The 22,731-nt window shown below is 42.0% G+C and overlaps 1 protein-coding gene across 1 annotated transcript in view; it reads right to left on the reverse strand.

The window, feature by feature from the left end:
• Positions 1 to 22,143, reverse strand: part of C2H1orf141 (chromosome 2 C1orf141 homolog) — a 43,504-nt gene extending 21,361 nt beyond the window's left edge. The window contains exons 1-2 of the mRNA XM_036178580.1: positions 22,045 to 22,143; positions 18,681 to 18,818 (exon numbers count right to left, since the gene is read on the reverse strand). Coding sequence (XP_036034473.1) covers positions 18,681 to 18,818; positions 22,045 to 22,143 — 237 coding nt within the window. The remainder of the gene's footprint in view (positions 1 to 18,680; positions 18,819 to 22,044) is intronic.
• Positions 22,144 to 22,731: the final 588 nt, after the last annotated feature.

Genomic DNA, 22,731 nt, shown 5'->3' on the forward strand with positions numbered 1-22,731 from the left:
ATCTCAGTGAAGAAATCTTAGAAGAAAATAAAACATTCTCTTCAGAGTGAATGACAATGAAAAGATAATAATCAAAATTAATGTCATTTTATTCAACATCACCATTATTTATCTAAACAAAAAACACAAGGAATTATTCTAAGTACCACATTGAGCCACTTTAAAGGCCCTCAAGGGGCTGGAGAGACTGCTCAGTGGTTAAGAGTACCTACTGTTCTTTCAGGGGACCTAAGTTTCAAACGCTCATATTTGCAGCATCACAACTGTCTGTGTGTAATTTCATCTCCAGGGCACCTGGCAACCTCTTCTGGACTCCGTGGGGACCCATACTTATGTGTTTGAGCTTAAGTCACCGTCCACTGAGCACAAAATAGAATTGTCTGAAGTAAAATTGCCATGCCAAGCTGCTGTGGCTTGAACAGGAAGTGTTCCCACGGGCTCACAAGTAAGCCCAGTAGCTGGTGTTGTTTGGGAGGTCTTCAGGAGTTTGAGCTTCACTGGAGGAAGTAGAGGCTTCATGTTTATGCTCTACTTCTTGAGAGTAGATTTGGTGAAAGCAGCCATATCTACTACCATCATGCCATTTCCTGCCCTGTATCCCCTACGGTGACACACCGAATTCTCTGGAACTGTAAACCAGAATAAACCCCTTTTATGTCATGGTGTTTTGTAATAGAATTAGGAAAAGAAATGAAGGCATTAGGCACATCCTCAAGTCCATGCAGAATAGTACTCATAGAAGAAGGTCCTGGCTAATTTTAACCATTAAAATTTTTGCATATTTTAACTAACATGGCTAGTAAATTATCATGATGAGGAAACTGTGATGTTATACATTTCTTGGGAGATTTTTATTTAGCGGGGATTTAAACGTGTAGATAAGAATAAACTTATAACCTGGGGCATGGATACTATTAATGCTTTTTTAATTTTTAAATTTAGGAATGTGAAACAAAAAGAATAGGTATATGGCTGGGGACACAGCTCAGTGGTTGAAGACTTGCCTAGAGCACATGAAGCTTTAAGCTCAATACAGTACCAGTACTGCCTGCCCCATGAAGGATAAAAAATAGTTACTAATGATTGTCATTAAGCATACACATAGCTTCATGTTTCTTTCTCCATGTCAGTAATACTCAGTTAATAGCAAATCAATGTAGAGTTAAAAGACTCAAGTAGTTTACCCTCGCTGATTCTTTGGGTTAACTTATCTCTCTAGTCCCCTAGGTATGGCCTGCTGAATAGTGGCCAGGTGTCTGAAGAGGGCAAGTTTTCAGAATGCAGGTGAAGCCCCCTCAGTGATTGGTTGATTCTAAATCTATCTTGGTAGTTTATTGTATTATCTAACCATAGCTCAAAAAAAAAAAAAAAAAAAATGGCCTGAGCTACACATGAAAAGATCAACAGGCTTATGCGTTTATAAGTTTAAGTAAATGTTTAAATTAGATATGTATAGTTTTAGCTTATGCATAATTTTTGTGTTGTTTTCATCCATAAGACTTTATATCACATCAGATGAAATTGCTTTACATCTGTACTTTTGGATTCTAAACTTCACTTAAATTGTGATACATAGAAACAAAGTTATTTGAACTAGCTTAAATAACTGTTAAGTAGTCACAAATATGTAAATTACACTCACCTCATTTTTATCCTTAAGAAAACGAAGAGATATAGGACTCAATTTTAGATTTCCTCCTTTTGGTTCTAAGGAAATCCAAACACACACACAAAAAAATTAAAAAATAACTACTTCTAATTTCTCTACTACTCGTTAATATTTTAACACAACATTTTAATTGATTCTTTGAGAATTTCATCATGTACCCCATCACATTCAGTTCCCAGTCCATGATCTACCATCACCCTTGAGACCTCCTGCTCCCCCAATAATAAAAAAGAATAAAAATTTAAAAAATCCAAGTCCAATTTGTGTTATCTATATACTCCCCAGAGTATGATCAAACTCTCAGTGTCCTGTCCCTTAAATTGTTGTTCCTCTCCCATACCCCAATTGTGGAGAGCTAACCTCAGCATCCTTATCACACTTTTTCAAAGAGTTCTCTTTGATGGCTTCCTGTTTAGGCTGTTACTTTTTTACTTTTTGGGGGGCAGGACAGTTGGGAAGGTAGAGGTTGTCACAAAAGCTTTTCCCGTCCCTCTTTTACAACTGTGCATCTGCAATCATTGATATCACTGCAAAAGTAGCTTCCCTGCTATTTATAGACAATGGGAGCATGGATAATGGGTTTCTGGTGACAGCACAGACTATGGCCATGGTCACCGGCAAGGCTCTTGGAGGTAGCCTGGGTGAAGGACATCAACATGGCTTCAGGCAGCAGCAAAGACCAGAGCAGAGATATCTGCTGGCTTTCAGTGGCAACATGGGCCATGAACATCAACAGAGACCCCAGCTGCAGTAGGACCCTGGACCCTGGGCATCAGCATGGACAGACATGGACATCACCATGCCCTCAGGTGGCAGTGCAGGTCACCCACATCAGCCTGGTCCTCACTGTTGTTAGTCTCCAGTTCCGCCCCTTTCCACACATCACATACCACTGTGTTTTTCTCTTACCCATCTCTCTGTCACATATCTGTTCATCTTCTGCCACCTGTCCTCCTAGTAAATATTTTAGACCTATGCTTTAATAATCCTGTTTGCTTACATATGCAATATTTTTATATTGGTAGAGATAAATCTACTCCAAAATGACTCTCTTAAATTTTTTATCGTATTTGGTTTTGTAGCTATGCATGTGCACGGGTGCATGCATGACACAGAGCATGTATGGACACCAGAGGACAAGCTGTGGGAGTCTGTTCTCTTCTTCTGCCATGTGGATCCCAGGGATTGAACTCAGGTCATCAGGCTTGGCAGCAAGAACCTTTACCAACTGAGCCATCTTGCCAACCTCTGAAATTATTTCCTTTAAAATTGAGGTTTTAAATGATAGAATATAATTTTTTAATATTTATTTATTATATACAGTACAATTTTATTTTCTTGGAAAAGGACTTTTGAAATAAAATAGAAACATGTATATTATTCAAAATAATATTTAAGTTGTAAAAATAATCTTTAATAAATCCATGGAAAAGAGAGGTATTCTCCTCAACTGCATTTTCCTTTTCCTAATTATGAATGTTATTCATTCATATTATTATATAATAATTTTCTTAATATAAGCATAGTGTATGGGAGAAATAGCCCAACTCTGGTTTAGATAATGCTGCAATTCAAACCAAACCCATTTTTGTAAGTTATATTATCCTGAAAAGTTATCCTCTTTGACCTTTCTGCCTCATCTGTTGGTTTCAGATATTAATAATTATCATATGTGGATGCTTTGAGGACTGAATAATATAATAGACATATCCAACAATACAGAGTCTGGTTATTTATTCAGTTGATATCTAGTAAGCACTGGTGTTAGCCCTGAGTTGAGATCACTTAATGGCAATACATACATTTTAGTGGGTAACACAGAAAACCCCAAAGAGTGAATGAATGAACAGTGAATGTGTGTAGGCAGAGAGGAAATCCAGAAGTTGTGTTGAAAGGAGTCTGGTGAAGAGGTAGTCCTTCAAGAGACAGTGAATGATGTCAATCTATCTATGGTAAAGTTTAAAACATTCAGTGTCTTTGTAGGGAGAGCACATTTCATAGTAAGGGTGGTGACAAGCCAGTGAAGAGGCTTTAGAATAGGATGCTAACCACCTTTTCAAGGAACACTACGACTGTACAAAAGCAAAGGGGTTAGAAACCTTACTGCCATAATGGAAGGTCAGGCAGATAGTAAAAACTCTCTCTTAGAAGGTAACTAAAATGTTAGGATGAAGTACTTTTTTTTCTGACAAAGATGCAAGGTGTTTTGGTTTTTTTTTAATTAAGAAATTTTGTTCTTTGACCATTTTATGAGTACGAGGCACAAGCCAGTAAGCAGTATTCTTCCACGACCTCTGCCTGAGTCCCTGCCTCAGGTTCCTGCTTGAGTTCCTGCCCTGACTTTCCTCAATGATGGACTGTGACTCGGAAGGGCAAGCTAAATGAGTGCGTTCCTCCATACATTAGTTACTCTTCTGTTGCTTCGATAAAACACCAAGACCAAGGCATCTTATAGAAGAAAAAGTTTATTCAGGCTACAGTTCCAGGTGGGTAAGAGTACGCGGTGCTGAACAAAGGTATGGCAATAAGCGCAGGCATGGTGGCAAGACCAGGAAGCTGAGCTCACATCTTGACCCACAAGTAGAAGCAGGAAGAGCAAACAGAATGGCATGAATCTTTAAACCCTCATTGCCCACCTCTAGTGACACAGTGACATCTTCCTCCAACAAGACTGCACCTCCAAACAATGCCACCGCTGGGGCCCAGACATTCAAATGCCTGAGCTGTGGGGGACATTCTTATTCAAACACCACACTGCCCCCTGTTGCTTTAAATCTTGGTATTTTGTCACAACAACAGAGAGCAAATGGGACACCTAGAGTCGGAAAGGGTAGCTATTACACAAGAGTTTGATGCTATTCGCGTCTTTGTTATGTGTAATTGGGAAGATGGAGAGGATGAAAGGGCTTCAGTAGGTAAAATGTGACTGGATGGGGTAGCAGCCAGCATGGTGAAAACTGAACTGGAAATGAATTAGCGTGGAGAGGACTTGCTGGGCTTTGAGAATGGGGAGAAAAGGAAATCATGGGTGACCTCATGTTTGGGCCAGTCTCAGTCTGGTGTGCTGTGTTGAGGATGCTGGAGGAAGAGGGTGGGAAAGAATGGTCAGCATGTGTGGTGGGGACAGGCAATCATACATCTTGCTCTAGGCACTGGATTCAAGGTGCCTGAGAGATCAGAGAGGTAGCTGACACTCAGAGACACTTATGTATCATAGTTAGAAAGAGTGTCATAGCATTTCTATGGTACATTTGAAGTGTGTGTGTGTGTGTGTGTGTGTGTGTGTGTGTGTGTGTGTGTGAGAGAGAGAGAGAGAGAGAGAGAGAGAGAGAGAGAGAGAGAGCGAGCACTGCATGTGGAGTTTTTTTCTGTTTTTACCTTTATATAGATTCCAGAGGTCAAACCCAATTCACCATGCTTGTGTGGAAAGTGCCCTTACCCATTGAGTCGTTCTCACCGGCCCTGCTTTTATGATATTTAAAACTGTACGAGGGGTAGGCTTAAAGAAGGCGAGGGTGTGGAACAGGCAGGCTCAGGATTAGATCTGAGCAAATGTATTTTAGGGGTGAGAACAGACATTTAAGAGACCGAGAAGCGCTTAGATAATAAGAAAACAGGAGATATGGATCCTGTGAACAAAACCTGCCAGAAATAGAATGCTACACCTGTGTTAGAGATTTATAAACTCTCTGACTCATTAGAAATTCAAGTGTGGGGGTTGGAATTTTGCGAATCCAGAGCCAGAAGTCTCTTGGGCTAACTTTAATCCTTTTGAGGAGAGACAGATAGAGGTACTCGAAATTCTTTAAGAGCCCATTTGCACTTCATACTGTAGAAAGGAATCTGCGTGAACATGTTGTAAGTAGCTGTCTTATTTGATTTCCCGTTGCTGTGACAAGACACCATGGCCAAGGCAACCTATAAAAGAAAGTGTTTATTTGGGGCTTACAGTTTCAGAGGGTTAGAGTCCATGGCCATCATGATGGGGAGCATGACAGAAGACATGATGCTGGAGCAGTGGCTTAAAGCTTATGTCCTTATCCAAAAGTAAGAGGATGAGGGAGAGGGAAGGAGAGGAGAGGGGAAGAGAGGGGAAGGGGGAGGACAGGAGAGGAGAGGAGGGGAGGAGACAGGAGTGGAGGGAAGGGCAGGAGTGGAGAGGACAGTTGAGGGGAGGGGAAAGGAGGAGAGAGCGAGCTAACTGAGGGTATATGGTCTTTTTTAACCTCACAGTCTACCCCCAGTGACATATCTCCTACAACAAAGCCACACCTAATAATCCTTCCCAAACAATTCCACCGACCAGGGACCAAACATTCCAATGTATCAGCCTATAGGGGCCGTTCTCATTCAAACTCCCGCAGTAGTCCATCAGTGCACAGTGCTAGTGTTTATTCTGAGTAAACCTTTAGCTGAGTGTCACCTAGATAATGACTGGGGAGAAATGTGAAACTTAGAATGAATCATTGAGTGTGGATGAACCTCTCTGTCACACAAAGGTGGGGGAGAGGGAGGGAGGAGGAGGGGAGAGTGCAGGAGGTGATGGAGGAGAAGCATCAAGGCTGTCTGTCTCACCAGGAAGACAGACCTAAGTTCAATATTTATTTATATTATCTCACATGACTGTTTTACAACATGTCTGTGCCATGTATGGGCCTGGTGCCAGCAGAGGCCAAAGATGGCATGGGTTCTCCTGTGACTGGAGTTACAGATGGTTGTGTGAACTGACATATGGGTTCTGGGTCCTCTGCAAGAGCAGCAAGTATTTTAAACTGCTGATCCATCTCTCCAGTCCCAGACACAGACTTTGAAATGATTATTTGCCTTTATGTGGCTGGGGCCCATCACTGTTTCAATAAAGCATCCTCAGCCTGTTGGTGGAGTCTGTCTGCTTCTGTGTCTCATTTTCCTAACATAGAGAGATAGATTTATCCCAGGAGACCTTAGAAAGAATGGTACCAAAGCAAAAGTGTCTAAACCTGGCTCAGTGGTTCAACAAAGGGCTGATGAGGATCATAAGCATTTTCAGAACAGAGCTGTCAACCACAATGTCAAGATGGTGACTACAGTCTATATTTCACAGAGGGCTTGATTTACAAAACACAGGAGTATTGACATGAAATTCTCTTAACTGGCAAACATTGCCCATAGAGTATATAATGATTGTGTACAGCTAAAGACATACATAGACAGCTACCATCCTCTTAGGACAAAACCTCAGGATACAAAGACAAGGAGGCAAGGACAAGAAAGGGACATTGGTGTGCCTGCTGTGGAGACAGGTCACTGGAATCTGAGTGTTCCAGGAAAAAGCCATGCCTGAAGCTGAAAGTCCTGTCTGCCCAGGAGTCTGGTTCTGAGGAAGACGGAGGAGGCCTGAGATTCAGGGCTCAGACAGCCAATTGCAGTTACTCCCCCAGAGTCTCAGGTTAAATTAACTTTGACTTTGCTGGTGGATACTGAGGTTAGTTATTCAGTAATAAATCATCCAATCACAAAAGCCCCACAGAAACAAGACAGCACCAATCCTGAGTATCTGTGGTTTCCGAAATCTCTGGAATGTACAATGGGAGACAGGGCTGGGTGCTGTTGTTGTTGTTGGTGGTGGTGGTAGTGTATGTGTTTCTCTTAAACTGGGTCTTAATGTAGTCCAATCTGGCCTCAAACTTGCTTTGTAGCCAAGCTGGCCTTGAATTCTCAATCCTACAGTGTCTACCTCTCAAGCTCTGGAATTATAAGCATGCACCTCCATGTCTTGTTTAGGAGACAGTTTTGACTCACAAATTCCTCTTTGGGGGAGGGATCTCTAACTACGCTGCAGGCTCAGGTAACTTTTTCCCTACAGAAGGCCAACAGTTCCACCTACAGGGTCCTCTGGAGCAGTGGCTCTCAACCTTCCTAATGCTGTAACACTTTAATACCTGATGCTGTAGTGACCCCCAACCAAAAAATTGCTTTTGTTGCTACTTCATAATTGTAATTTTGCTACTGTTATGAATCATAATGTAAATATCTGTGTTTTCTGATGGTCTTAGGCGACCTCTGTGAAAGGGTCATTCAAATCCAGATGGGTCACGACCCACAGGTTGAGAACTACTGCACTAGAGAAAATTGTCTGGCAGGCAACACAGGTTATAAACCCGCTAAAAGTTCATTGCGTGATGCCACTCATTCCCATGCTTGGCTGGTCTGAATTTGAGTCTCAGTATTCTGCTTCTGACAGAGAAAAGGCTACTGGCTGCATATCCTGGCTTGATTGATGTCTGTTGCTGGGAGAAACCTCTCTGACCAAATGCAACTTGAGGAGGAAAGGATTTATTTGGCTTATACTTCCAGGTCACCATCCATCATTGAAAAAGTCAGGGCAGTAACTCAAGCACAACATGGAAGAATTCTTCCTGCTGGCTTGCTCTCTGACTTGCTCACAGGCTTATACTTACCTAACTTTTTTTTTTTTATCCATCTCAGGACCAGCTACCTGCTTAAGAATAGTGCTCTCTACAGTGGGCTGGATCCCTCTGCCTCAATCAGTAATCAAACCAACACAGACATACCCACAAAAAAAAACAATCTGATCTAAGCAATTTCTTAACCGAAGCTTCTCTCAGATGACTGTGTCAAGGCTAACCAGAGCACTGGAGATTTACCGAATCTGGATAAGACAACTGGACAAGAAACAAGAAAGGAACAGTATTCCTTCTGGCCTACTTGGTGGGACCCATGGTTGAGCAATTGAGTGAGTCACTTTTTGAAAAGACGCTTTGATTAATTGCAATAAGCTGTCGATTACAGGACTAGGGTTATCCGAAGCCATATGAAGAGCATAACATTAGCTAGATATAGAATTTATCTTAAGAATAACCCAAAGAATGACCTCAACAAAACAGGGATTTTCCACAGCCAAGGTCAAGACCTACGCCAGGACTGGCAAGTCAACTTTATTCATGTGCCAAAGCCAAGAGTGTTCAAACACATGCTGTCTGTGTTGATACTTTTTCAAGGTATGTTGTGGTGTTTCCCATATCGACTGACAAAGCAACTGCAATTATTAAAGACCTTCTGAGAGAGATTATCCTTCATTTTGGACTGTTTAATAGCATGCATGATAATAACTGTCCTGCCTTTGTTTTTGAGATAACACAAAAGGCAAACAAACATGAATCCACTGGAGACTACCTAGATCCTGGTGGCCCCAAACCTTGGATAGGGTAGAAAGGATGAATCATGCCTTGGAAAGGACAATCTTAAATGGTGCCATGATGCACCTACATTGGGACCAAGTCCCACCTACTCTGAGAGAATAAGAGTAGTTCCCCTAGGGTTCCCTTGACTTGAGCCCTCATGACATTGTTTATGGGCAGCCACTCCAGACCAGGCTTAAACTGGGTGACTAGGTAAGAGACTGGGAATGGAAAATCCAGAATCATGTTCTTAAACTTACCTAGAATGGATACATGTGTTAGAGATTCTGCCCTTGGTGACAAGGTTCTGTTGAAAACTGGAAACACAGGCTCTCTGGAAGACTGAATTGTGGACTGGCCCATGGGAGGTGGTTCAGGTGACATTCATAGCAGAGCAGCTTGCTGGAGTTAAGCCTCAGATATACAATGCAAGATGAAGATGACATCAAAGACTAACAGACATTCAAATGAACAGGAAATCTGAAATGGCCTCTGTGCTCCTCAACAGCCCCAGAGGCTAGGAAGACTCTTGGAATAGCTGTCTCAGAAGGACCACAAGACTTACAGGTGTGGTGATTGACAGCAGTTGTCAACTTGACAGGATCTAGACTCCCGTGGGAGATAAGCCTATGGACATACTTGTGTGGAATTACCTAGAAGAAGTTAATTGAGATGGAAAGACCCACCCGAAGAATGGGCATTGCTGTTGCCTGGACTGAGGTCCTGAACTGCAGACATAAAGAAAGGGGAACTGAGCTTGCATCCATCTCTCTCTGCTCCTGTGTGCAAGTGCACCATGACTTGATGTCTCAAGCTTCTCCACCATGATGGACTGTAGCCCTGGAACTGTGAGGCGAAATAAACCCTTTCTCAAGTTGTTTTTGTCAGAATATTTTACCACAGCAACAGCAAAAGTAACTAACTCACCAGGCAAGGAGAAGAAGGCCATTTCCCACACACTGACTTCTGAGAGTACAGCACACCAATAGATCACTCATTCCTGATGATGCATACCTCTGTGAACATTTGTGATGCCAATTCAGGGCTTAGAAGTTGAGCATATGACTTGATCTATGGTAAAAGCCTATTGGGGCTATTGGACAGAAATCAGGTCCAGTAGGGGAAGCAGTCCTAGGAAGTGGGCTACAGTAGATCATTTAATACTGCGAGGTAACTGAAAAAAATGTAGAAGGATGCACTTTTAACCAGACAGGCAGAGCTCAGTGGGTTGAACAAAAAGCTAACGCAGTTGATGACACTGTCTCTGACATAAAGAATAGAGAAGGACTCTTCAGTGTTAATTTCTTGTGCCTTCTGGCTCCCAAGCCTTTCTGGCCTCAGAGCAGCCTTCCTGCTTTTCCTGTTGCTTATACTCCTCTGCACACCTGTCTGCTATCGTAAAAGTGCTCTGACTTACACAGCCTGTCTTGCTGGTAAGATGTTGAACTAACAATGATATGCCCAGCTGCAGATGCCTTATTTCATGTGAAACCAATATGAGTTATTACTAACAGTAGGAAAGAAGAGGAGACAGATAGGGAAATGTCATATTCTGCAGTATGAGGGCACATTTGTACTTCATATCATCTGCATTAAAAGCAGCCCAGCAATGCACATTGCTAATGCTTTGTTTGTTCTAAGTTAACCTTTAACATAGAGATAGTCTGTGTGGTGACTCCGGAAAAATGCAGGACTTGGGAGCCTTAGGTGTACACGAGCTCCTCACTACACAGAGTGAGCTGAGACGAGAGGAATGTGCAGGGAGCAATAAGAAGAGAAGCAGTAACATCCTGAATCTCATGGACAAGGCAGGCTTCCCAATCCGAAGTTCAAGACAAAACCTTGAATTGATGAATTGCCTCTGTACCAGCTCCCTAGACAATACACTAGCAGGAGCTGGCTGGAGGCAGATTTCCAGTAGTTTCTGAGATGGGTGGCTCTCTACACAAAATGAGCTTTCAAGATTCTGACTTTTGATTGCTATACTGACAGACACGCAATCTCTGGTATTCTGGTTAGATTTTCAATAGCCATTCATTGCCCACATCTGTGTATGATCAAACAGCCTTGTGACTCCCAGGTAAATCTTTTCTAAAGGTATTAATGTAGTCAACCACAAGATTCTCCCATCCCCAAAGGTAAGGAAGTTATCAGAAAACATGTGAAACCTCTAGCTGAGATTTTGTCCCTTGACTGTGACCTCAATGTTCTCACTAATATATTTGGAAAACACCTTGGTTTATGACTTTTTTTTGTTCCTTACCTATGATAACTTCAAAAATACATCTCCACATTGGGATATGTTATTTGGGGCATTTGGAATCTATGTTCTTATGCCATGGACACTCATCTTTGGGTCAAAAATAAACTATTTCTTATTTTTCTTGAGAGCTGTGTTTGTTATCAACAGTCCCAAAAGCTTAAAACTGATAATTTCAAGAAGAAGGGGATGTACTACAGAACTATAATAATAAAAACAGCTTGGTACTGGCATAAAAGCCAACATACGGACTAATGGAATTGAATTGAAGACCCTAATATTAATCCACACACCTATGAACATCTGATTTTTGACAAAGAAGCCAAAATTGTACAATGGAAAAAAGAAAGCATCCTCAACAAATGGTGCTGTCATAACTGGATGTCAACATGTAGAAGAATGCAAATCAATATCTGTCACCGTGCACAAAACTCAAGTCTAAGTGGACCTCAACATAAATCCAGTTACACTGAACCTGACAGAAGAAGAAGTAGGAAGTAGCCTTGAACGCATTGGCACAGGAGACCACTTCCTAAATATAATACAAGTAGCACAGACACCTAGAACACCAATTAATAAATGGGACCTCCTGAAACTGAGAAGCTTCTATAAGGCCAAGGACATGGTAAATAAGACAAAATGACAGCTTACAGAATGGAAAAAGATCTCTATCAATCCCACATCTGACAGAGAGCTGATCTCCAAAATATATAAAGAATTCAAGAAACTAGACATCAAAATATCAAACAATCCAATTAAAAAATGAGCTACAGAACTAAACAAAGAATTCTCAACAGAAGAATCTCAAATGGCCAAAAAACATTTGAGGAATTGCTCAACTTTCTTAGTTATCAGGGAAATGCAAATCAAATGACTCTGAGATACCATCTCACATCTGTCAGAATGGCTAAGAACAAAAACACTGATAATAGCTTATGTTCCAGAAGATGGGGAGCAAGGGGAACGCTCTTCCACTGTTGGTGGGAGTGCAAACTTGTACAGTCACTTTAGAAATCACTATGGTGGTTTCTGGGAATCAATCTTCCTCGAGACCCAGCTATACCACTCTTGGGCATATACCCCAGGAATGCTCAGTCATACCACAAGGACACATGTTCAACTATGTTCATAGCAGCATTATTCATAATAGCCACAACCTGGAAACAACATAGATGCCCCTCAACTGAAGAATGGATAAAGAAAATGTGATACATATACACAATGGAGTGCTACTCAGCAGTTAAAAAAAAGAAAAATGACACCATGAAATTTACAGGCAAATGGATGGAACTAAAAAATATCCTGAGTTAGATAACCCAGACTCAGAAGGACAAACATAGTATGTACTCACTCATAAATAGATACTAGATGAAAAGCAAAGGATAACCAGACTGCAATCCACAGCTCCAGGGAGGCTAGCTAGTAAGGAGGGCCCTAAGAGGGACACATGGATAGCCCTGGGAAAGGGAAATAGATGAGATTTCCATGAGCAAACTAGGAGTGTGGGGGCAATAGAGGGTATGAGATGAGTGATAAGAACACAAGAGAATAGGATGGTCAAGCTGGAGAGCAATGAAAAGAGATACCATGATAGAGGCAGACATCATGGGGATAGAGAGAAACTGGGTGCTAGGGAAGTTCCTAGGAATCCACAAGGATGACCCCAGAAATAGTGGAGAGGGTGCCTGAAGTGGCTTACTTCAGTAATCAGATTGATGAATACCCTAACTGTCATCATAGAGCCTTCATCCAGTAACTGATGGAAGCAGATGCAGAGATCCACAGCCAAGCACCAGGCCGAGCTCCAAGAGTCCAGCCGAAGAGAGGGAAGAAGGATTCTATGAGCCAGGGGCATCAAGATCACGATGGGGAAACCTACAGAGACAACCAAATTAAACTAGTGGGAACTCATGGACTTTAGACCAACAGCTGTGGAGCCTCCATGGGACTGAATGAGGCTGTCTGCATAAGTGAGATAGTTGTGTAGCTTGATCTACTTAAGGGGACCCTAGCAGTAAGATCAGGATCTATCCTTGGTGCATGAGCTGGCTTTTTGGAGCCCACTACCTGTGGTGGGTCACCTTGCACAGCCTCGATACAGGAGGAGGGGCTTGGACCTCAACTGAAAGTACCAGGCTCTGCTGACTCCCCATGGGAGGCCTTACCTTTTTGGAGGAGGGTGGGGGGGGGTGGGGGGAGAGGAGAGACTGGAGTGGGCAGGAGGAGGAAAGAGAGGGAGATCGGTGGTTGGTATGTAAAATGAATAAAAAATTTCTTAAAAAAAAAACAGAGGGGATGATCAACTAACTGAGTCAAGAAGTAGAAGAAAATGGAAATGAAAAATGTTTGGATTTAGCAACATTGGGCCACTGGCAATCCTGGTCAGTGTACTTCAAGCAGAATAGCAAGGGAGGGATCCTGACTGGAGTGGGTTGGTACTTAAACAGAAATGGAGAGAGTAAAGGCCATGAGTATAAACATGTCTTTTGAGAATTCACAGTGCACAACACAGACATAAGGCATTAAGGGGCAGAGTGTAGACAAGAAGCCTCTGTCAAGGAGGGTGATTACAGTGTAATCACGAGGTTGACAAGGACAGAGAAAAACAAAAGTAACAGACAACACTCAATCCCTCTGAAAACCAATAAAATGCTCGGTCTGGGACCACAGATTCCTAAAATTTCTAATCCTGTAAGTATGTTTCTATTAAATAAGCAATTCATACTTGACTTTTTTTTTTTTAACTGCAAGGAAAGTCTTAGGGTTGAGTTAAAAGAAAAGTTGGCATTTCCTTTTAGAAGAAAGAAAAATAGTGCCGTAGTAGAGCTATTTCCTCTAGGTGTGACTTTACCATTGGCCATCATGACTCAGTAAGTGCTGTGGTGACATACGGAATGACTTGACCTTCTCTATGTAAGGAAATAAGGACAATACAGTGAGAGTCTGTGGTGAAAGCTATTAACATTCCGTCCTAGGAGAGATGAGGGTCACTAGGCTCTCACGTGAGATTCCAGTCACCACCCCCACTACACCTACCTCAAGATACACATAATTTTGCCCCTGTGCACATGGCCTGGGAAGAAGGGGTAATAACCAGGAAATACAGAAGGTGGGAAGGTTGACTGAGGGTTAGGGTTCTTCAGTAGTGTAACTTTGGAAATAGAGGGACTTCCTGGTGGTATCCTGGCAAGAGTCAGCCATGTTTCTGTAAGTAATTTCTCACCCCTGTATACTCACGGAAATAATCTGAATGAATGTTTTACTTATCAGACTTCAATGGAATCATTTTTCTTTGGTCTGTTCATACCCTATCTATCTGGGGTAATTGCTACTTCTTCATGTCTCCCCAGGAAAAGAAATGAAACAACCACATAAACAAAAATATATTCATAAAAATGTATTTGTGAATCAGGTATGATGGTATATGCTTGGTTGCCTGAAAAGATGAGCCAGAGGGATCTTTTGAGTCTAAAGAGTTCAAGTCTAGACCGGTCAATAAGGTGTGATTACATCTAAATGTGTGTGTGTGTGTGTGTGTGTGTGTGTGTGTGTGTGTTTATATAAGTAGGAGGAGGAGGAGAAAGTAATTAATAAATTACTACTCAATAGCACTCATTAATAAATGAAGGAAGTCAGTATTACACACAGCATTACCCATTGACTCACTTTCTTCACAGTTTATATTTGCTGCAAGACCAGGTAAATCTGACTCTTCAAGGTCACTTCTGGGTTTAGGCTTATATTTGAAAGATGCATGCCTGGAAGAAATGAAAGTTATTCTGAATGAAAACAATCAGAAAATTTACAAAACATAGATAAGATATAGATTTGGAGAAATATAAACATGCCCATTTTACCGATGGAAGGCCGAAGACTGAGACCGAACCTGAAGTGGAGGGGACGGGACAAACCTGCTGCTAGGGCAGGAACAAGGGCACATGGGGTGCCAATATTTACAGAACATACATCAGAACTTGGTTCCAGAAGATTTGGGGGGACAAATCTAAATGGAAAGTGTTGAGATATGGACTCAGGGACAGTTCATACACGAGATAGGATGACAGCATCTATGTATTACATGGAGAATTTCACTTTACACTCTTTTCTATGTACTGTAACTGTCCCAAGAGGAGTGAAGATATTCCGAGGAAGGAAACTTGTACCAGTTTCTTGCAATGGTGGACTGCAAGAAACTGGCATATCTCAGAAGTCTCATGCTGAGCAAAGGGGAGGGCTGAAGCCTAGCATCAGCCAGAGGAGGAGCTGGTTTCCTAGAAAGAGACTTCACATAGTACAGGCAGATTATCAAACCACCTTTCAGAGCACACAGGCGATGAGGTGGTGAGGATCAGCAGGACCACACCTTGACCACAATGCTTAGGTCTATATGCCCCTTGCCCTCTATTTAAACTTAAATCCCATGTCAGGGTTCTGAAAGTGTGTGTGTGTGTGTGTGTGTGTGTGTGTGTGTGTGTGTGTGTGTGTGTGTGTGTAGGGGGACTACATGTCTGTGGACCTATTTATTTGATTCCCAATTTGTTCACTGTGGCCACAGTGAACAGCTCTTCTTTTTCTGCCATTTACTGTTATTTCTTTATGTGGTGTATTGAGGATGAGTGGCTGAGCCTAGCTTGTCAGGGTTAGGAGGATTAGAGTCAAACCCTAACAACTCTGGTAACAGTATGGTGGCTAAGATTTTTAGGTGCCACCTTGACTAAAATCAGGAATACCTAAAGAACTGCCAACTAATTCTCTCTGCAAGAGTGTTTCTAGACTAGGTAGGTACAAGAGTTAGTGGACTGAAGAGGATCTGCCCTCAGTGTGGGCAAGTGCCATTCAATCCTCCGGGATTCTAAATACAGCAACAACAACAACAACAACAACAAACAACTTTTTCTCTTTCCCAAGTGATGCACTTATCTCAGGCTGTTCTTGGATACCAGAATTGTAGGTCCCTTATCCCTTGGGTTCCAAGACTCCAAGTGCTCCCACCTTCCCTCAGGTTCTCAGGCCTTCAACTTCAGATGGAAAATCGGACCACCATTCCCTCATATGCTACTGTGTGGATGGTTTTGCTGAGAATTGCTGCTTGAAGCCGGCTTTTGCAGAACCAACTCTCAACCTGTAACCAAGTTACTGTGTGTTTTGAGATTATTTATAACCATGTACTTATTCTGCTTGTGTATAATCTACCCAACTTGTTGGAAATTAATTGACCTTGAAAAAGCAAAAACAAAATCATTGCAATCAGACTTATTATGCTTTGGCTCTGCAGAGCATTATGTCCCCTGCTTCTCTTTCATTGCTCATTCATGGCCCTGACTCCAAACAAAGTATGTGTGTATAAGATGTGGTGACTAGATCTAAGACCATTTGCTGAAGCAACAAAGCATTGAAAGCAATGCCTCATCCTCCCCTAAATATGGAAAATAATATGTTAGTGTAGCCTGGTAATAATTGATGATGTCTGCTTGTGTCTTTGTGTGCTGTTCTGAGTCAAAAGAGTCAGAAAAAGAGTATCTTCCTTGGTGAGGTTGGTTGCTGTAAAAAAATTGTTAAGACAAATTCCTCATCCCTTTTCAATACCATATTTACTTTGCTGTTCAATAAATAGGAAGAGTGGGCTTTGTTCAGGAGGAGAGATCAGAACTCTTCAGAATAAATTGGGCTCATCCTTGGGTAAAGGACACCAAGGGTTCCTTTCTTCTATATGGTGCCATAACGTGGTAGTAGCTTCCCAAGGTTTCCAGCCTGCAGAAGGCCTGATGGGGCTTCCCAGTCTCCATAATCCCATGAGCCCATTCTCCTAATAGAACTCTTGAATCTCTTCTTGAACTCACAGAGCTCCGCCTGCCAATGCCTTCCGAGAGAGAGCTGGGATTAAAGGTATGTGCCACTATGTTGGGCTCGATGTATTTTCTTACATTATCAGATAATCTACGGCTAATACAGGGCTTTAAAACTTTCAGCTGAATTATGATAGTTACATTTTTGACGTCTTAAGGTCACATGACCTAGCTGTTATCTTTGCTTCTGTCTTAGGTGTAGGTGGAACAATTGTGTCTCCAAATTCCACTTGAAGATCAAACAGCAGAGGTGTAGTCAAACGATTTCCTCTCTGTTTAAGCTGAATGTTGGTTTTCTGCAGTGAAGTCAAAATGAAAAAGTAAGTGTTCTTTCTACAGGCAAAATTCTCTATATTAAGTACAAAAATTATTTTCTCTCTTTCTCTACAGGGAGAGGGAGATAGAGAGACAGAGAGAATTTATGTGTAAGGGAATAATGGAAAATATTTCAGATTTATAATTAAAGACTGAAAACACTATGCATTACAATTTGAAAAGAACCTTATACCTTTACTGTATAACCTCTATGACTCTTACCCCATCTATTCAATAAAGGTAACACACTGATACCCATTCAGGAGCCTTTTTAACTCTAAATTTTTAGAATTTAAGGAGAGACCTATATAATTGCTGTAGACTCATTTCCTCTGAACTGAAATCTTCCTGCCTGGAGGGAGGAGGGAGGGCCATAGGACAGGAGGCTCATGAAACTTATAAGACTTGGGAAGTTGAGAAAGAAAGATCTTCAAGGTCCCTGCCCAAGTTATAGAAGTTGTAACCAGCTGCTCATCAGTGGAGCCACTTGCGAATTTTGAAGGGAATCCAAGGATATGGCTTCTCTCTCTCTCTCTCTCTCTCTCTCTCTCTCTCTCTCTCTCTCTCTTTTTTTTTTGGTTTTTCGAGACAAGGTTCCTCTGTGTAGCTTTGCGCCTTTCCTGGAACTCACTTGGTAGCCCAGGCTGGCCTCAAACTCACAGAGATCTGCCTGGCTCTGCCTCCCAAGTGCTGGGATTAAAGGTGTGTGCCACCACCACCTGGCTAGGATATGGCTTTTATGTGTTATCATTGATGCTGGAGTAGACTGTTTGGTGATGTAGCTGCCTCTGAGGTATGCATGCTCTCACAAGTAACCCCAATAAACTCACTGGGTTCACCGGTTTTTTGATCTGTTGTCTATGCTCCTCCTGTGGTGAGCAGATGTTTGCTTGTGTCTCTCCAGAAAGAATCATATAGTTCACATCTGTACAGGGACCAACAATCAAATATGATTTGGAGAGGTGCAGCTACATGTCCCCTGTGATGGGTAATAAGACATGCTACTGATATTGATCCATCTGAGGGTGGAGCATCCTTTGTAAGCAATCCTAACATGGCTTTCTTTTCTAGTATGATATGAGATACTGTGCTTCTTTTCTGCACTATCAATTGTATGCTTCTTTATGGGTGATAAGACATGCAACCAGAATTGAGCCATCTGAGAGTTCAGCATGCTTGCAAGATATCCCAGGGTGATCATCTTCCTCTATGTGGAATGTGGTGGCATTCCTTTTGGATGACTGATGTCTATGACCTGAGTAAGGAGATGCTTTCCAACTGGCTAATGGACCAGATGATATATTACAATCTGGTAAGTGGCATGGATATGATGGTAAGCGAGCTATGGCATCACTTGTATGGTCTGTGCTTGTAACTGAAGTTCATCTTTCCACCCAGAATGAACTTACCTCTGTAAGGAAGGAATTCCCATGGGAAAAAGACATGTAGATGCAAATCTCGGCACTAGCCTCTGATTTGGTAGAAAGGATGAAATAAAAGGACGAGATGTAGGTGTTGACTTGGTATTTCTCACAGCGGGGAGGACTCTGTGGGAGGAGATTAGAAGCTGGATCTGTCAGACAGCCCTTCCTGGGAACCCAGGAGAAGGTGTAGAGAGTGAGAAGGGAGTGAAGAAGTAAGCGTGCCGTGACACTTTACTTGTGCTCTAACATATAAAGCTTGCCTATAGATCAGAGCCGGGAGCTAGCCACTAGAGGCCCAGCAGTGGTGGTACACACCTTTCATCCCAGCACTTAGAATCTCATGCCTTTGATCCCAGTACTTGGGAGAAGAAACAGGAAGTGATATGGCTGGGTAGAGAGAGGAAGTGATAAGGTGAGGTGGAGACTGGGAGCTGGGCCCCTTTCAGTCTGAGGATTCCAAGAGGTAAGAAGTCTCTCTAGTGGCTAACTGCTCTGTGTCTCCGATCTTTCAGCTTTCACCCTGAAATCTCTGGGTTTTATTATTAAAACCAATTAGAATTTGCACTGTAGAAGTGACAGAAGAGAGCCCTCAGGTCTGAGTGTTAACTAAAAGGAAAACCTATGATTCGGCATGCAGATAGAGCCCTAATAGGCACAGTGTAGGAAACTGTGATAAGCAGGAGATGTTCAGTATCTGAATGACTTCAACCAAGAAAGAGTTCTGGGTAAGAAGAGTTTCTCACTGCTTAGCTTTTGGGGTCAAGGCGCAGTAGAAACAGAGGAACCAAGTAATAGAATTACTCATACCTCCTTCAGACAAAAGCTGTAGGATCAGAGGAAATCAGAGGGAGACAACTTCCTGATGGATAGTCCCTTACATGCCAGTTATTGCCAGCTTGGGGGCCCATATATCAGGGACTGGAAGACAGCAGAGGATAGGTAGGGATGTGGCTTTGAGGGCCAGTGTTTGATGCCCATTCTACAAAGCTGAACAGGAATGGGCATCAAATACTGAACTGGGCCTTCAATGGCCTTTGCTGAGCTCCACAGTGGGATGCAATCTTTATGAGGAAGGAGAGCTGTGGCAGATCTGAATGACTCACACTGGCAGATAAGTTGGAATCAGACGGTTCTAAAATCCTTAGGAGATGAAAAAGGATGACTGGACCTGTCCAGGTTACTTGAAAGCAAAGGTGGCAAGATCCCTGTCAAAGTTCCTTCTGGGGGACGGGAGACGGGATTGCTAGAAATCCAAATGCTGTGCTTTGGAGGCTTTAAAGGCGGGGTGCCAATTAATCAGGGTAAAGGGAGTAAAATACCAGGAGGTACCAGGTATTCCTGCTTCAACTCCTTGGTGTGGAGGAAGGGAATCTTTGACACTGCACCCAAGGTAACTGGTGATTACAGACTCCACATTGAACTGTAGATTTGTTGGTTCCTGACTAATGTGCAAAACACTTGTGTTTCAGTGGATACTGGAGCTAAGTATACTTTAAGTAATGACAGCTCCCCAAAGTACCAGAGGCAATGGCCAGCAATAGATGAATACAGGGATAGAACAGTATGAGAAGGAATGATTAAGCTTGTCCTGGGGGGTAAGCAATTCTTTTCCCTAGAGAATATGTTTGCATTTGTTCCCTGCAAGAAAGTACACTGGAGTGGGGATTGTTCATTCAGTCTGTAGGTCTTTAACCAGTTAGGTATCTCTGATGGAGAAGTGAGGCCTCAGATCCTTCTTGGAACTTGTCACCCTCACCCAGGGAGCTGGCTCAAGAGGTGGGAATGCCAGGCCAATGCATGAATGCCTTTGGCCCTGTTCTAGGGGCATCAGAGTAATCAGGCTTCACTTAGGACCCTTGGGGGTGGGGAGACATCCAGTGGACCTACAGCAGTGGTAGCACCCCAGGGTGAAGAGGCCAGATGTCTCATAAAAGGTGATTGACAGTGGATCAGAGAAAGCTAGATGAGGTAGCGTTTCCATCCACACTGCTGTACTCAGCACCATCATTTTGATGAAACAATTGGTTCAAGTGATGGAATCTTTTTTGTTTTATTAAACCTTGCTAACTTAAAAAAAAATCCCCTTGGTTTTTTAAATCTCAAGATTAACATTTGCTTGGGATGAGTGTAAAAAGGTCTTTAAATTACATCATGTGTTTATATATTATTTTGAAAGAAGTGTGAGTTGAAAAGGCACTTCCAAGAGCAATAGGGCTGTTAGGGGATGGCCTCAGTGTAAGTGGTGGGTTTCCTCTCTAGGACTGTCCATGGAGGTCCGTCCCTAAGACCATGAAAATAATAAGACTATTGTCTGTACAGCTGATGGAGTGTCAGAACTGAACTAGCTAAGACCATATTGCTGGCGATGTCACTCACACACTTTGGCTGCAGGACATGGAGAAATCAAGTAGACTAAACTGCAGGGTTCCTCCCTGCTGGATGGCTGTTGGAGCTGTAGGTTGTTTTGAGCCTATATTTAAAAATAATTTCCGGGGAACAAAAGTCAACTTACTCGTGCTAAAACTCTAATATTTGGGAAGTATTACCTTGGTTAACTGTTTTGCCTTGAATTCTGAGTCCTGCCTACTTAAGTTTACTTTGTTTCTATATAGTTCAATTATTCTTAATCCAGTAACAATGCCAAATGTTACTTTTCCTTTTTAAAGTTTTACTTATATTTTTTTGAGAATGTTCTACACTGTATTTTGATCATATTGTTTCCTCTTATCCTATTCCTCTGAGATCTGCCCCCAACTTTGTGTTCTTCCTTTCTTTAAAACAAACCAAAAACCCAAAACCACAGAGTCCAATTTGTGTTGACCAATTGCTCCTGAGCATGCAGCTTGTCCTAGAGTGTCATTCCATTGAAAAAAAACTGATTTTCCCTCTTCCAGTAGCTGTCAATTGCAAATAGCTTCTTGGTTAGAGGTGGGACTTGATACTTTTCAGGTATCTACTAAGTAACTTTGTATGTACTTATCATATTGGTAACAACTGTGGGTAGCCATATTTAGTGCTTGGGAGGCAGTATTTTTTAAAGCAGTTTTGATACATATGTGACCTAGCACATGACAGCTACCTAGAAGTGATCTTATATAGTTAATTGTTATCATTGCTGTTCTTTTTTGCTGTCCTGGGGCCTCCAGTATCTCTACCACTGAATTATGTATGTCCTTGATTACTTAATAAGTATTTTTATTATCTTCTTAGATAAATGACTTTCAACTGATCTTCTTATAAAGTTAAAAGCCATTTATATGAAGATATAAATGAACTTGTCATATTAATGCATCATTAATTATAAAGTAAAAATCTTATCTGAAATGTTAGGTTTTTTTTTTAACGGTACAGTATTCCCAGCTTCCACTTCATACACCTTTGATCTGGCGGCTGCAAGTACCCTTGCATTCTCATCCAGAACATCTAACTTCTCCAGAACTTTTTCCATCTTCTGTCAAACAATTCCTGTTTAAAAGGGAAGAAGAAGAAATATACAATTCAACTCAGACTGAAACACATGATGGCTATTTAGGCATAAGAGGAGAGTCCTTTTCTATTACTGGTCTGGGTACATTCTTTGTTGGTCACAGAATCAGTTGCAGAATTATAAAAGCACTTGATTTTTTTTTAACAGGAAAAAAACACAGAACTTTGAGCTGTCACATGAGAGCCTGATGTGTACCTACTGAAAGTAAGACCGTGTGACCGAACATCTGTTCTCTTCTGTCATGATATGATTTAATTCATTTTATTTTAAAAATACTTCATCTATTTTTGTTTTATGTGCATTAGTGTCTTGCCTGCATATATGTCTGTGTGAGGATGTCGATCCCCTGGAACTGGAGTTACAGACAGTTGTGAACTGCCATGTGGGTGCTGGGAATTGAACCCGGGTCCTCTGGAAGAGCGGCCACTGCTCTTAACCGCTGAGCCGTCTCTCCAGCTCTCATGATATAATGTCAATGAAAAGAATGCAAAGACTTCAACGTCCTAATGTTGACACTGGCGCATAGCCTTAGCAGGCACCTGGGAGCGC

The sequence above is a fragment of the Onychomys torridus genome, chromosome 2 (assembly GCF_903995425.1).
Source record: "Onychomys torridus chromosome 2, mOncTor1.1, whole genome shotgun sequence".
Classification (NCBI taxonomy): Eukaryota; Metazoa; Chordata; class Mammalia; order Rodentia; family Cricetidae; genus Onychomys; species Onychomys torridus.